General features: G+C 49.4%; 1 protein-coding gene across 3 annotated transcripts in view; it reads right to left on the reverse strand.

The window, feature by feature from the left end:
- Window positions 1-15000, reverse strand: part of LOC113591058 (CUGBP Elav-like family member 5) — a 97072-nt gene that overhangs the window by 12891 nt on the left and 69181 nt on the right. For 2 of the 3 annotated variants that reach the window (XM_035527778.1, XM_035527777.1), the window contains exons 4-6: window positions 9427-9555; window positions 8018-8097; window positions 4010-4165 (exon numbers count right to left, since the gene is read on the reverse strand). In XM_035527778.1, coding sequence (XP_035383671.1) covers window positions 4010-4165; window positions 8018-8097; window positions 9427-9555 — 365 coding nt within the window. The remainder of the gene's footprint in view (window positions 1-4009; window positions 4166-8017; window positions 8098-9426; window positions 9556-15000) is intronic. The other variant, XM_035527779.1, reaches the window with a different exon arrangement.

Below are 15000 nucleotides of genomic sequence, written 5' to 3' on the forward strand. Positions count from 1 at the left end.
TCAAGTTTCATTCATCTGTTCCCAGTGCACCAACAGAACAGTGAAAGGAGCGTAGACAGAGGAATCCGCAAAGAGAACATCTGTGGGGTTTGTTTTCACGCAGACACATGTGACGTGACACTCTAGATGCTCGCTCAGACCTTGGGATTTTGCTTTGTACACGTCACGAGCAGAGATTCTAGTGATCTCTCACTATAGTGGAGCAGTGATACTGGTATCACCAGAACGATGAGGTTTTCGTACATCTCCAGTATACCAAAACTCAGATGGCCGTAGAAAATGACGTAACACGACACAAGCAAAGCAAGTGCTTTAAAATAAAAGACACGTGTGCCATTAAATGCACATACAAGCTGTATGTAGAAAATGACTGTTGCGTCATGTGCCTTGTAGTCATTCCTGGAAAAACTTAGAGAGTTAAAGCTCAGGGACTCTTAAATGGCTGCCTGTCTAACCCAATTACAACTGAATAAAAGATTTTTCGATGAAATCTTCTGATCCTTGAGATTAGTTACACCTACACAGGACTTGATATTTCTATAACCCTAGAATTTAACAGACGCTAACTTTAAAAAGTAGCGTGCTAAATATCGACTGTCCTCAGCGTGTTACTGGACACTGATTTATTGCAACACGCTGCCATCCATGTCAATAAAACCACAGCGCGCTTCATCTCCTCGCGTGATAAAGTCCGCTGGTAGCAGGACGCGATAACAGAGCCTGCCTTTCGCTGCCAATGGACGCACCTCTGGGTCCGTGCGAGACTGTCGCGGAAGGCTTGACCCCACGGTCCGGGCAGTCCGCGCTCTCCTCCTCGACCCCTCCGTCGCTGACGCTGACGCCCCCAACTGAGCCCCCCCGCCCGCCCCGGGTAAAGATTAGAAACACATTGCAATGTTTTCCTATAGAGGCCCAACGGCTGGCCACATGCTGGGTTAACGGAGCCGGAGATGCTAAATTTACCGGCCTGTGAGCTCGTCTGCCATGCTGGAACATGCTGGAACACTGGCTGCCGTGACTCCAGCTCAGCGGACAAGGACGAGACATGTCATTCCAAGGACGCTGCCGTCCTGACTGACAGTGAAGCATAACCGGAGGGGGACTCCTCAAGCTCCTTAAGACAATAACAACCCTCATGCACAGCAAAACGAGCCATTCGAGTCGTGATCTGCCCTCAGAAAAAGGGTTTTCTTACATCTGTGGAACCAAATAATAGAGCTGTAATCAAAGAGGTCAGAGGAGCCCTGGGACAGATGAGCTCAGGAAGTCCAAACTGACCCAAGGCTAACCTCACCTTCATGATGACTCTGGGGGGAGGATCTGCTATTTTGGAGAATTTGGAGCATTCACAACCAGTTTTGTTTTGTTCAGTTTTTGAATTAATTAGTTTATTTATATTTTTCATGACCTAATTAATCTGCTAGATCATTGTTGTTATGAATCTGAAGCTGAATTCCAAAGCTGCTCATTTACTCTTGTGCTAGATGAGGAGGTGGGGCCAAACCCAGAATAGGTGGCATCTCATGCAGCTCCGCTTCCACTACACAGCCTGGGGGACAGCACCTCTGTGTCCTTGGATTGTCAGTACGTAGAGAGTGTGTTTTCTGATCTAGACTTGTGGGAGAAAAGGCAAACAAACTTGTCTTCTCACAGAAGGTGCAGTGGTTTGAGACAGCTGGTTTACTTTAGATTTCTCAGATGACATATGAGGTTGAATTTAAGCTATACTTAATTTTTTTTGTTTGGTCTTGAAGGCCAGTATTGGAGAGAGAAGATGAGGGAGAGGATGATGATGAGGAGGAGCAGCCATCACGGCTGAGACTCGGGTCACTTTGGTTGGCCACGCGGTCAACCTCGGGTTGTGGGACGGCGGGACGCGCTCAGTTCTCACCTGACCCGCCACACCGTAGCACCAGGAAGAACTGACATCGTTGCCCCGGGGCATCATGTGGGCCAACAACAATGTGTGGAGCCATTACGCAGGATGAGGTCATTCATCATCGTGTCACTCTTGGTCCCTACAACACCGCCCACATCATCAGGGGAACGGACCGGGCCGGTCCGGCTCTGATGTCGTCTGGACCACCCAGAGTGTTTGGAGCTTCACCAGCTACCACACTCTCCTTTGCTCAGTCCATCTGAAGCTCTCTTTACGGCAGTGATCGCCGACCGCTCACCTCCCCCGGGTGCAGGAAGAGGTGTGTGGTGGCACTAATGGAGGACTGCGGCAGGGGCGAACACGTCACTCCAGACAGGAAACCCTCCCGCTGTCTGAGAATGAATGAGAACTAAGAACATTTAAGTGAGGCAATACTCCAGACGATCTTTATCGCTCATTTTTAAGAATGTTTGTTTACCTAAAAAGAGTAAAATAAACACCTGGGTTTTTTTTTTACCCCTGAAGTGCAGAAACCACATGGATTTCAAATGACAGTGACCCCAAAACTGAATTTGTGTACATTTGAATCCCTGTGCACGCAAATATGCACACATATACACGCACGCACGCACACACAAATACACACGTCACAAATCAAACATCGCTATGTGCGTGCACAATAAAGTATGTGCACAGATATGTGAACACACACACACACACACACACACACACTAATTAAGGTTCAGTGATGGCAGGGTATTGTCTATATATAGGACAAGCAGATCCATTTGACAAGCAGTATAGATTCTCTGGAGCAGTGCATCTATGATATTATAACAGAGACGCTTTCAGCATAAATTCCCACTTTTTAATGTTGCATTTAATCCACCATTCTGAGTGCTGCTCCTATTGAAACATCCTGCCACATCACAAAGAATATCTGTACGAAATCATACTATCGTTCCCTGCATAGTTCATGAATATTCGCAGAAATCGCGAATCTTTTCGAATACATGAACTAAACCTCAAAAAAACGAACCGTGTGATGAAGATCAGTCGTGTTCATGCACATTCAGCGTTTCCGAGTATGTCTCTACCACCAAACGGCAGGCCATCTGCACGACGAGGAGGCGGAGCCTTCTAATCCAAGCCAAATATTCATAAAACAACTAAAGCGGTTGGTTAAAGTCTCGGGACTCAAATCAGACCGGAGGACCTCGCAGGGAACGCCCGAGTTAAAATTACACGTGAACTCGCAGTTCCTCCCTGAATATTCATGAGATATTAATGCATTATTCAGTGAGTTGATGGGGGGAAATAGACGTGTGACAAGACCACCGGGCATTGATATGGGCAGGATGAGCAGTCAACACACACGGGGAGAAAGATCAGCAGCTCTGGGATCTGTGGAGTGGGAGCTCCAGAGTGACTGGTAACATCACAAGTATGTTTGCAATTGTGTGTGTGTGTGTGTGTGTGTGTGAAAGTATGTGGGTGGTTGGGTGTAACCCTGCATGTGCACTTGTGTGTACGTGTCTGCTTGTAATTGTGTGTGTAACTGTATGTGAAGGTACATGGATGATTGGGTGTAACCACATATGTGCATGTGTGTCAGGTGAGAAGTGCAGTCTCCGTGTGTGTGTGTAGGTGCTGTGGATGTGTGTGTGTGTGTGTGCGTGCACTCACAGCGTGTGTGTAGGTGCTGTGGATGTATGTATGTATGTATGTGTGTGTGTGTGTGTGTGTGTGTATTTGTGTGTGTGTGCACTCACAGTGTGCGTAGGTGCTGTGGATTTGTGTGTGTGTGTGTATGTGTTATCTATCTATATATGTATGCATTTGTGTGTGTGTTATCTGTCCGTGTGTTATCTGTCTATGGTTGTGTGCATATGTATGTGTTTGTGTGTGTGTGTGTGTGTGCGCACTCATGATGTGTGTAGGTGCTGTGGATGTGTGTGTGTGTGTGTGTGTATCTATAGATGAGTGTGTGTACGTGTTATCTATCTATGTATGTATGCATTTGTGTGTGTGTTATCTGTCTGTGTGTTATTTGTCTATGGTTGTGTGCATATGTGTGTGTGTGTGTGTGTGTGTGTGTGTGTGTGTGTGTGTGTGTGTGCGCGCACTCACGGCGTGTGTGTAGGTGCTGTAGGTGCTGTATGTGCTGAACGGCAGGGCCACAGCAGGGTTGAAGATGCCAAACTGGCCCACCATCTGCTGCATGCGGCGGATAGTCCTCTCCTTATCAGTGTCTGCAAACTTTACCACCAGGCTGGAGGATGCCCCCTGAGATAGAGAGAGACAGATAGAGAGACAAAGAGAGACAGAGAGAGAGACACACACAGAAACAGAGAGACAGAGGGAGACAGAGAGAGAGACAGACAGAGGGAGACACACAGAGACAGAGGGAGACACACAGAGACAGAGGGAGACAGAGAGAGAGACAGACACAGAAACAGAGAGACAGAGGCAGAGACAGACAGAGGGAGACATACAGAGACAGAGGGAGACACACAGAGACAGAGGGAGACAGAGAGAGAGACAGACACAGAAACAGAGAGACAGAGGCAGAGACAGACAGAGGGAGATATACAGAGACAGAGGGAGACAGAGGCAGAGACAGACAGAGGGAGACACACAGAGACAGAGGGAGACAGAGGCAGAGACAGACATAGATGCATAGAATGACAGAGAGAAACAGGGAGAGAAAACAACATTTGTTCTCATGTGAAAAAGATTTCCTACAGTGCACAAATGTGTGCAGAGCAGCGGTAGCATGCATGCTCAGTTCATGGAAGCCTTTCCACTCGACACAGTTAATGGGGACGCTGGACAGCTGTCCCAGTCCACTCAACACAGTAAATGGGGACGTTGGACAGCTGTCCCAGTCCACTCGACACAGTTAATGGGGACGCTGGACAGCTGTCCCAGTCCACTCGACACAGTTAATGGGGACGCTGGACAGCTGTCCCCGTTCGAGGGGTTGGACGTGTCTTCTGTTCTTGTCTGTCTCTGTCCTGTCCATTCCCCTGTAACTCCTTCATTCTTCACTGTTTAGATGTCTCCTAATATCAGTGATCAATGTCTAGTGCAACAGGGGAAATGGGTTCTCTCTTTCTCATATTTTCACACACACACACACACACACGCACACACACACGTGCACATGCTCATTAAGGGGCCTTCTAATGATTTAGTGCAACACATGACCTTTGGTGTGGTGACTATGGCACCCTGCAAATCAATCAGCTCTAAAGGCCAGAATACTGGCAACTAATGATCACAGGCACAGAGGACAGAAGAGAGGAGATGGTGAAGAGAGAAACGTTTCTTGGTTCTAACACAGCAACTCTATGGTTTCACGGGGCGCCTGGCATGCGTCACTCTTGTGTCAGTTACTTGTTTGCCTTCCTCACACTGTCAGCGAAACTAAACAGAAGTGACTGGGAAGCGTAGCACACACTACACGGCGCACCCGGAGCTGTCCGTGGTACTGAACGAGCAACCCTGGCCTGCACAGCGCAGCGCTGTCTGCGGTGCTGAAAGAGCCGAGCTTGTTGCTGGCCACCAGGGTGAGCACTGTCCTCTACGGGAACGCTTCACCACCCCAAAAACGCCAACACGTCGAACACTGAGAGCTGAGGGGAGGGGTGGAGGGTTGGAGGAGTGGGTGGAGGGTTGGAGGAGCGGGTGGAGGGTTGGAGGAGCGGGTGGAGGGTTGGAGGAAGGGTGGGCGGGTAGCCCGGGCTTGCCTGGGCTCGGCCACACACACACAGAGTGGAGCCAGTAACCTTCCTTTGTAATGAGCTACGTTGTCAGCTGCTGGATGATGTGTTCCCTTAAACAAAGAACACACAGCAGTGGTATAGTTATTATATTATCTTACATGGGCTGGTGACACTACATCACTTACAGTCTTGGAAATGAAATTCAATGTCTGTTAGTAAAAGCACCAGACATGTTAAAATACTGTACGTGACGTGTGCTCAGTGTGCACAGAGCAAGTGGAGAATTGCTCTGCAAGGCCTGATATAGTCAAATATTAATGTTCTCTCTCTCTCTCTCTCTCTCTCTCTCTCTCTCTCTCTCTCTCTCTCAAATTCAAAGGAATTAATTGTAATTAACAACCAAAGTTGCCAAAATGATGAACAGAATTATTAACATTAAAAGTAATAAAATCAAGTTGAGAATGAGCAATATGTACATTTAAAAAAATATCTAAATATATATAAATATTATATATAGATGGGATTGGTTTAAGATTGGTGTTTGATAGTTTTCTCTAAGAGTGTGGCAGTGATAAACACATGCAAGACATCTATGTATTTTCTTCAAAAAAATGGAATGTATATCTTTAATGAATTTAAGACGTTTTCGTATGAGGTGTGTGTATTTGGTGTGTGAGCAGAGAAAGTGCTGCTCTGTTTCTCCTGAGCTACTCTGACTGCATGTCTGTTCCTCTCTGGGCTTTCAGAGTTTCTGGTGATGCGTTTTTACTGTTTCCAGGTTATGGGCACTAAGTCTGTATGTTGTTACGGTGTGTCTGTTTTTGGGATTTTTTAAATGTATCCTCTGTATTACCTGAAGAAATTGCATTGATGCAGTTATTGATCCTTTTGGTAAGTTTTGACTATTGTCCATTTTGTGGAAAAAGAGAAACAGAGACAGACAAACAGACACGCATGCGCGCGCGCACACACACACACACACACACACACACACACACACACACACTTTCTCTCTAAGTCTGTTTGGGAATGTAAATAGCCAGTGTCCTGGATTACTATGGTTACACTTTAATGACATTTAAATAGTTTAAGTACCCCACTGACCACTGTGTGTGTGTGTGTGTGTGTGTGTGTGTGTGTGTGTGTGTGTGTGTGTGTGTGTGTGTGTGTGTGTATGTGTGTGGGTGGGTGGGTGGGTGGGTTGTGCGTGCATGTGCTTGTGTAGAGTTGGCACTCATTTGCAAGTGAACCAGTGGTTTATTTGCACCATTTGCCACTTAGATAACACACGGATGGGTGTGTGGATGCATTGCACACTCCTAGAACATGTTCCAGGACGTCCCTGTTCCCCGCAGATGGACAGCCAATGTTGATACACATTCAGCAGGAAATGCAGACATATGTGAAGAATGTGATCGATGTCTGTTCTTTCTTTGGTATGTTCTTTGTGCTTTCTTCCTTCTCTCTCTCACTCTCTCTCTCTCTCTGTCTCTGCGGTTATGTTGTGGTTATTTATTAATTATTTAATTATTCTCCCTCTCTCTCCTAAAATGGGCTTTCAAACACCAAAGACCTCTCTCCCTCCATCTCTCCCCCTCCCCGTCTCTCTCCCTTGTTCCGTCTCTCCCCCTCTCCTGTTCCTCTTTCATTTTTCCCCTCCATCAATTTCTCTCCCCCTCCTCACCCAGATGAATAATTCCTAATAATTCCATGTGGTGAGAGGAGAGATGAAGCAGATTATTCCTCTAGAGGAGAATGGAGGGAGGTGGGTGGGATGAGAAAAGGAGAGAGAGAAGAGGGGAATGAGGGGGGGTGGTGAGATAGCTAGAGAGAAAAGAAGAGAGGAGGGAGGGAGGGAGAGGAGGAGGAGGAGAGAAAAGGAGAGAGGGAGGGAGAGGAGGAGGAGAGAAAAGGAGAGAGGGAGGGAGGGAGGGAGAGGAGGAGGAGAGAAAAGGAGAGAGAGAGGAGGGAGGGAGAGGAGGAGGAGAGAAAAGGAGAGAGGGAGGGAGGGAGGGAGAGGAGGAGGAGAGAAAAGGAGAGAGAGAGGAGGGAGGGAGAGGAGGAGGAGAGAAAAGGAGAGAGGGAGGGAGGGAGGGAGAGGAGGAGGAGAGAAAAGGAGAGAGAGAGGAGGGAGGGAGAGGAGGAGGAGAGAAAAGGAGAGAGAGCTGAAGACAAAAAATGTTCAGTATGGCACAGTTACAGATCAGTAGACTCATTTGTACTTGACTAGCATTGATGTCAGTGAAGCCACACAACATCCACCATTCTGAGTTTGTGTGTGTGTGTGTGTGTGTGTGTGTGTGTGTGTGTGTGTGTGTGTGTGTGTGTGTGTGTGTGTGTGTGTGTGTGTGTGTGTGTGTGTGTGTGTGTGAGTGTGAGGGTGTGTGTGTGTGCAGTCAAATACACTCACTGGCATGGTCTGACTCCCATGTAGGCCGCTGATTGCTGACTGAGCCTCGGTGTGTGTTGAGAACTTAACAAAGGCACAGCCTGCAGGACACACACACACACACACACACACACACACACACACAGAGAGAGAGGAACAAGAATAAGAAAATGACGCAGAGCAGTGCAGTAAGTTGGCAGCAGAAGACAGCTCAGTCTCAGGTGGCTGATAGAAACACTTGAGAACGGACACACACACACAGATGCACACTAGCACACACACACACACACACACACACACACACGTACACGCACATGCACATAAAAGCACCAACACAAACAAACATAAATACAAGCACCCGTTACCTCTCTGACATTTAAAAAAAACCCATTCACTAATGAAAAAGTCAGGCCCTGCATAAACAGAGTGGATGTGTGATCTGGTGTTTTCAAAGCCTTCCGTACAAACCCAGAAAACCAGGTTACACTGGCCAAACTCCACAATGGGCAGCTAACACACACAAAGATGACGTGTGGTAAACACAGATTTTGAAATCAGGTCATGTGCTGCAGGTATGCTGCTGTCTGATGGAGCGCGCGTTCTTCTCCACACCACAAATGTACCCCTCCCCTTCAGCAACAAACCCACAAAACCAACCAACAAACAAACAATCAAACGAAACTTCAATAATGGCTGCATTTACGAGTACTGTAAAATCCCACAACATTTAAGTCCAGGATGATCAGTTAAGAGGGCAGAGTAGATGGAGCATTGGTGACTCCCCTACGGAGCATTCTCGACCAATCACATGCCTCAGACATGGATGGCTCCTTCCCGACACGCCTGCCCTCCGCCTGGCAATAAACGTAGGTGGGTCCGAGTTAACGGACCCGTGGCTCTCTGTGGAAGTGCAGGCGCCACCTAGGCTGGCACTGACGTTCCGATCCACGCTCGCCGGAATTGGATTTGTCAGGTGATGCCGGCTTCCCGTTGCAAATACGGCTGCTCGGAGAGGCCGTCCGGAATGAGCTCCGCCGCTACCAGAGGCTCTCTGTCACACGCCTCTGTGCTGGATCGCCGCTAACGGGATGCAGCCCTGGAGTGCGTTATCCAGGCCCGCGCGTGTGTCAGAGTGTGACAGGGCAAAACCGAAGGCTTAAACGCCCACGTGCGCCATCACATAGCTCACGCTGAAAGACCGGAGCCACTTAACGCAGCCGCCGGTCTCTGTAGCTGGCGCCTGGAACCGAGGACGTTCACGCTCGGATTCATCCCGACGATAAAGACGCGACGGTGCGGTCCCTGGTTACGGAGCAGCCAAGGACCATGGAATCATGCTTCAGGAAAGAGATCAGAATCATTTAATATAGGAATAAATACATAAACAAACAGGAGAAATGAAGCAACAGCGGAACGGAACCTATTCTCACCTTTGCTGTTTCCGTCAGGACCCCTTAATACGGTACACTCTTCGATGACGCCATAGGGCTCGAAAAGTCGGTACACATCCTCCTCTGTCTGCTGTTTGTTCAGCATGCCCACGAAGAGCTTCCTGTCCTCTGGAATGCCACAGAGAGAACGAAGCATCAGCCACGTCATCAGCCCTCCCCCGTCACCTCTGCCCTCTGCCCTTTGCCCTCTGCCCTTTGCCCTCTGCCATCTGCCCGTCCTTTCTGGAAATCCCCCAACTGTGTGAAGAGTGTGTTCGAACACAAAGGTCTGGCCATCAGAGAGTACCGAGGCGCGGGGATGAACCCAGGAGGACACACTCAACCCCCCTCTAGGGTCGGCCCGGGTAGAACGCCAGCGCTCGGGCTGGCAGAATGTCTAGACTGCGCGGGTTTTCTCGGGGTTCTCTCTCATTCCTAAACAAATTCATTTGTTCACTGATAGGATTCCTCCCTAACAGCTGCGGCATCACACCGGGTCTACGCACGGCCCCCGGCTGCAGGGCTCACATGGTTCTTGAGAGGTTTAAAGACTCTAGATGCCATCTAGATGTGGCAGCATGGGCAGATGGGGAGGTGGGGCATGGGCAGATGGGGAGGTGGGGCATGGGTAGATGGGGAGTGGGGCATGGCAGATGGGAGGTGGGGCATGGGTAGATGGGGGTGGGGCATGGGTAGATGGGGGTGGGGCATGGGTAGATGGGGGTGGGGCATGGGTAGATGGGGTGGGGCTTGGGTAGATGGGGTGGGGCATGGGTAGATGGGGGGTGGGGCATGGGTAGATGGGGTGGGGCATGGGAGATGGGGTGGGGCATGGCTAGATGGGGGGTGGGGCATGGGTAGACATGGGGCACAAACACAGATGAGAGGCATGACGGGGGGGCATGGATGCTTGGAGGGAGGTGGGGGGGAGAGAGAATGAAAGAGAGGAGGGAAAGGGGGAGAGAGAAAGAGTAAGAAAGGGGGAGTAGGTGAAAGTTAAAGAGATAGAAGGGAGAGAGAGAGAGACACACACACAGAGGGAGAGAGAGAGAGAGAGATTGAAAGGGGGATAGAGAGAGCCATTGAGAGGGGGAGAGAGCGATTGAGAGAGTGAGAGAGATTGAGAGGGGGAGAGAGAGAGATTGAAAGGGGGAGAGAGAAAGAGAGAGAGAAGAAGATTGAAAGGGGGAGAGAGAGAGGGTTCTCTAGTGTTGTTATAAAGCACATGGCACAGGCCAAATCAATCACCATAGCGGTTACACACAAACGCTCGCATTGTGTGTGTATGTGTGTGTGTGTGTGAGGTGTTGGTACTCAGTTCTGAATAATTCAATCATGATTCTCCTTTCATGTACACAGTATTTGTCACGGAGTGTTTGTGCATGTGTGCGTGTGCGTATGTGAGAGTGTGTGTGTATGCCCACTCTGAATAACAGTGCTGGCACCTCATCACTAAGGAAATGCAGACTGGTGTGTTTCTGTGTGTGTGTGTGTGTGTGTGTGTGTGTGTGTGTGTGTGTGTGTGTGTGTGTGTGTGTGTGTGACTGAGGAGGTGTTGGTAGTCTTGCCAGAGCAGTTCTGAATAATTCCATCATGATTCTCCTTTTATGTACACAGTATTTGTCATGGGGTGTTTGTGCGTGCGTGTGTGCGTATGCGTGCGTGTGTGTGTGGGTGGGTGTGTGTGGGGGGGGGTGGCCATGGGGAAAGTTGGCCAGACAGGAGTTCCAACAGCACTCTGATGACAAACTCCCAGTTAGCCATTTCCATGTTGAGTCTTTGTATTGCACACACACACACACACACACAATCGGTGTGTGAGCAGAGCTGTAAGCACAATGTGAATCGTGTGTCCGGGCATCGGGTCGGAGGCCTAGTCTGACCATGGACACACGTGTGCATGTGTGCACACACTCATGTTAAATGAGCACGGCATGCCATGCGTCACACTACAATCATCTTTGAGTCAAGGCCTGTGTCGGTGTTTAAAGAACCAGTCCAGTCAAGGCCAGGGGAATGGACAGGAGACAGAGTGTGTGTGTGTGTGTGTGTGTGTGTGTGTGTGTGTGTGTGTGTGTGTGTGGGAGGGGCAATGGAGCTGCGTGAGAGGAATCTATACAAAGCAACAGTAAAGTATCAGTAAATCAGGAAAGTCCGCAAAATGCTTTCCAAGGCCACAATATCCATCACACACACACACACACTCATACATACTCACACACACACACACACACATACACACACACACAACCATAAAGCAGTCCTTTAGCCTTCAGAGCAACAGCTTTCCACCCAATCCTCCATTCCCCTCCTGAAAGCTACATCCCCCATCAGTGTGTGTGTGTGTGTAGGTGTGTGTGTGTGTGTGAGTATGTGTGAGTGTTTGTGTGTGTAGGTGTGTGTGTGTGTGAGTATGTGTGAGTGTGTGTGTGTTTGTGTGTGTAGGTGTGTGTGTGAGTATGTGTGTGTGTGTGTTTGTGTGTGTAGGTGTGTGTGTGAGTGTGTGTGTGTGAGAGTGTGTGTGTGTGTGTGTGTGTGAGTATGTGTTAGTGTGTGTGTGTGAGTATGCGTGAGTGTGTGTGTGTGAGTATGTGTGTGTGTGTGTGTAGGTGTGTGTGTGTGTGTGTGAGTATGTGTGAGTGTGTGTGTGTGTGTGTGTGTAGGTGTGTGTGTAGGTGTGTGTGTGTGAGTGTGTGTGAGTATGAGTGTGTGTGTGTTTGTAGGTGTGTGTGTGTGTGAGTATGTGTGTGTGTGTGTGTGTGTGTGTGAGTATGTGTTAGTGTGTGTGTGTGAGTATGTGTGTGTGTGTGTGTGAGTATGCGTGAGTGTGTGTGTGTGTGTGTGTGAGTATGTGTGAGTGTGTGTGTGTGTGTGTGAGTGTGTGTGAGTATGAGTGTGTGTGTGTGTGTGTGTGTGTGTGAGTGTGTGTGTGCAGGTGTGTGTGTAGGTGTGTGTGTAGGTGTGTGTGCAGGTGTGTGTGTAGGTGTGTGTGTAGGTGTGTGTGCAGGTGTGTGTGTAGGTGTGTGTGTGTAGGTGTGTGTGTGCATTAAATGCTGTGCAAACAGCAGGAGGCCTGCGAGTTCTCCCACTCTCTCTTTCTCCATCTCTCCGTTTCTCTCTCTCTCTCCATCTGTTTCTCTCTCCTTCTCTGTTTCTCCATCTCTCTATTTCTCTCCCTCAGTTTATCTGTCCATCTCTCAGTTTCTCCCTTCACTTGTGTCTCCCATGAGGGTCTGACGCTGTGCGGGTACCCCCCCCCCCACACACACACACATCCCCATACTCCCCCACTGCCCCGCCCCCGTTACCCACTCTACTGCCCCACCCCCACTGCCCCCGTTACCCACTCTTCTGCCCCACCCCCCCTCTGTTACCCTGTTACCCACTCTTCTGCCCCGCCCCCCCCTCTGTTACCCACTCTTCCACCCCCCCACCTTTGCTTCCTTTCCTTACAACCCCCCCCCCATACTTGCTAACCCCGCCCATTTCTTACAAAGCACGCCCACGCAATTCTAACCCCACCCATATCTAATCATGGTGAGATCAGCAGTCACTTGCATTTCCACTGGTGCTGCCATTTCAGGGGGGTGATGGGGGGGGGGGGGGGCAATATGTAGATGAGGTTACTGATGAGGCAACAGAACTGCAACAGATAATTATGTTATCCAGTGAAATATGGTGCAGAAGGCTTGAATATTCATGATGGGACTACTGAGTTACCGAGTTACTGTTTTATCGCTCAGCCTCACTCTCTCTACCTCTCTCTGTTTCTCTTTTACCCCCCCCCCCCCCCACCCTCACCCATATTCTACCTCTCTCCCCCTGTGCCAAATTCCTCTCTCCTGCTGGCTATAATTCTGATTATCCAGACAGACTCCTCATTTGCCTCTCATTAGCAGGGTGAATATTCATGAACATCGTCTGTTGGACCCCTTCCCCCCTCCCCGCTCTGCCTTCCTCTCTCCATCCCTCGCTCTGCTCCCGTCTTCCTAGAAAGCACCTGCGAGCGGAGGATGCTGGGCTGAAGCTCGTGCGCTGGCCCGCCCGGGCTCTGGGCTCGGCCTGCTGCGCGGGGCTGTGTGAGGGGGCGCAGGCGCTAAGAGTGCCACGCTGGAGAAATGAACCTGAGACTCGGGAGGAAGTGTAGAGGGAGGGATGAGGGAGGGAGAGAGAGAGAGAGAGGATACGGAGGAGAAATGATGCAAGGCTGATTTCATAACGTACAGACAGGCAGAACCTGTGTGTGTTTACGTCAGAGAGAGCTCAAATGATTACACACCTGCCTTGCAACGAATGCTGAAGGTTGTGTGGGAGGAGGGATGCAAGTGTGGGTGTGTGTGTGTGTGTGTGTGTGTGTGTGTGTGTGTGTGTGTGTGAGACCCAGCAGCTGCTTAGCTGAAGGTTGAGACTGTAACTCATGTGCCCAATGCGCTTCTCTGCCCCGTAGGCTTTTGGCGTCACCTCCTCATCCATATTCATGAAATAATCTTGGATAGATTTACCAATCACATGAACACACACACACACACACACACACACACACACAATACCATCTCCAACAGCTCAACCCCATCTCCCCCTCCCTCTGTTTCTCAAATCATGTGTGAAAGCATCACACTGGTCCTTCTGACAGCGGCGGTCTGGGGTTCCCTCCTAGTGAACTCTGGTGCGGTCGGGTTCAGGTGCAGGTGCAGAACGGACGTTCCTGGTACCACCATGCCGGCTGCGTGATTGGTTCATTTGGTGCCAGTTTTGGGACTCATCTTGACTACTGCGAGTTAAAGCATCACTTCTTTTCAAGTTTCACGACGGCAGTGAAAGGATTACAGTGCATTTCAGGATTGCAGTGTATTTAAGGATTACAGTGCATTTCAGGATTACAGTGCATTTCAGGATTGCAGTGTATTTAAGGATTACAGTGCATTTCAGGATTACAGTGCATTTCAGGATTGCAGTGTATTTCAGGATTGCAGTGCATTTCAGGATTGCAGTGCATTTCAGGATTGCACTGTATTTCAGCGCTATGATGCCTCAGTGTATGTCTAATAAAACCACATTCGTAGGGCTGGACTAAGGCTCTTGTAATAAGGTCACCTTTGCAAAATGAACGCTGAGAGAACACTGAGAGCATCACGAGAACACCGCCGGTCTCGTGCTGGTCTCAAGTAACAACGGCTTGTTATCTGGACGTGTGGCCCACGAACTGGACCACGAACAGGGAAACTCCACGTATCCACGAAAAATCCGCCCAGGAAAGTGACGTTTGGAATTGTGGTTCAGATGGAGTTCTTGTGTGTGAAAGCGAACCAGCGATAATGAGCCCCTCCCCCAAACGAGGTTGCAGACTCAGGTATTCAGGACGTGTGAAAACGCCCTTAGAAGTGCAGGACACGTGATCACACCAGAGCAGCGGTATCTCATGGCACTGGCCATGTTGTCCCACACTTGTGGCCTTGATATAAACTCACGTGAGATGTGGTGCGTGTCATACTCCATGTGTCATACAGCACATGTTGTACAGCACGTGTCGTACAGAACATCATACACTGCATGTCAGGCAGCACGTGTCGTACA

The sequence above is a fragment of the Electrophorus electricus genome, chromosome 7 (assembly GCF_013358815.1).
Source record: "Electrophorus electricus isolate fEleEle1 chromosome 7, fEleEle1.pri, whole genome shotgun sequence".
Classification (NCBI taxonomy): Eukaryota; Metazoa; Chordata; class Actinopteri; order Gymnotiformes; family Gymnotidae; genus Electrophorus; species Electrophorus electricus.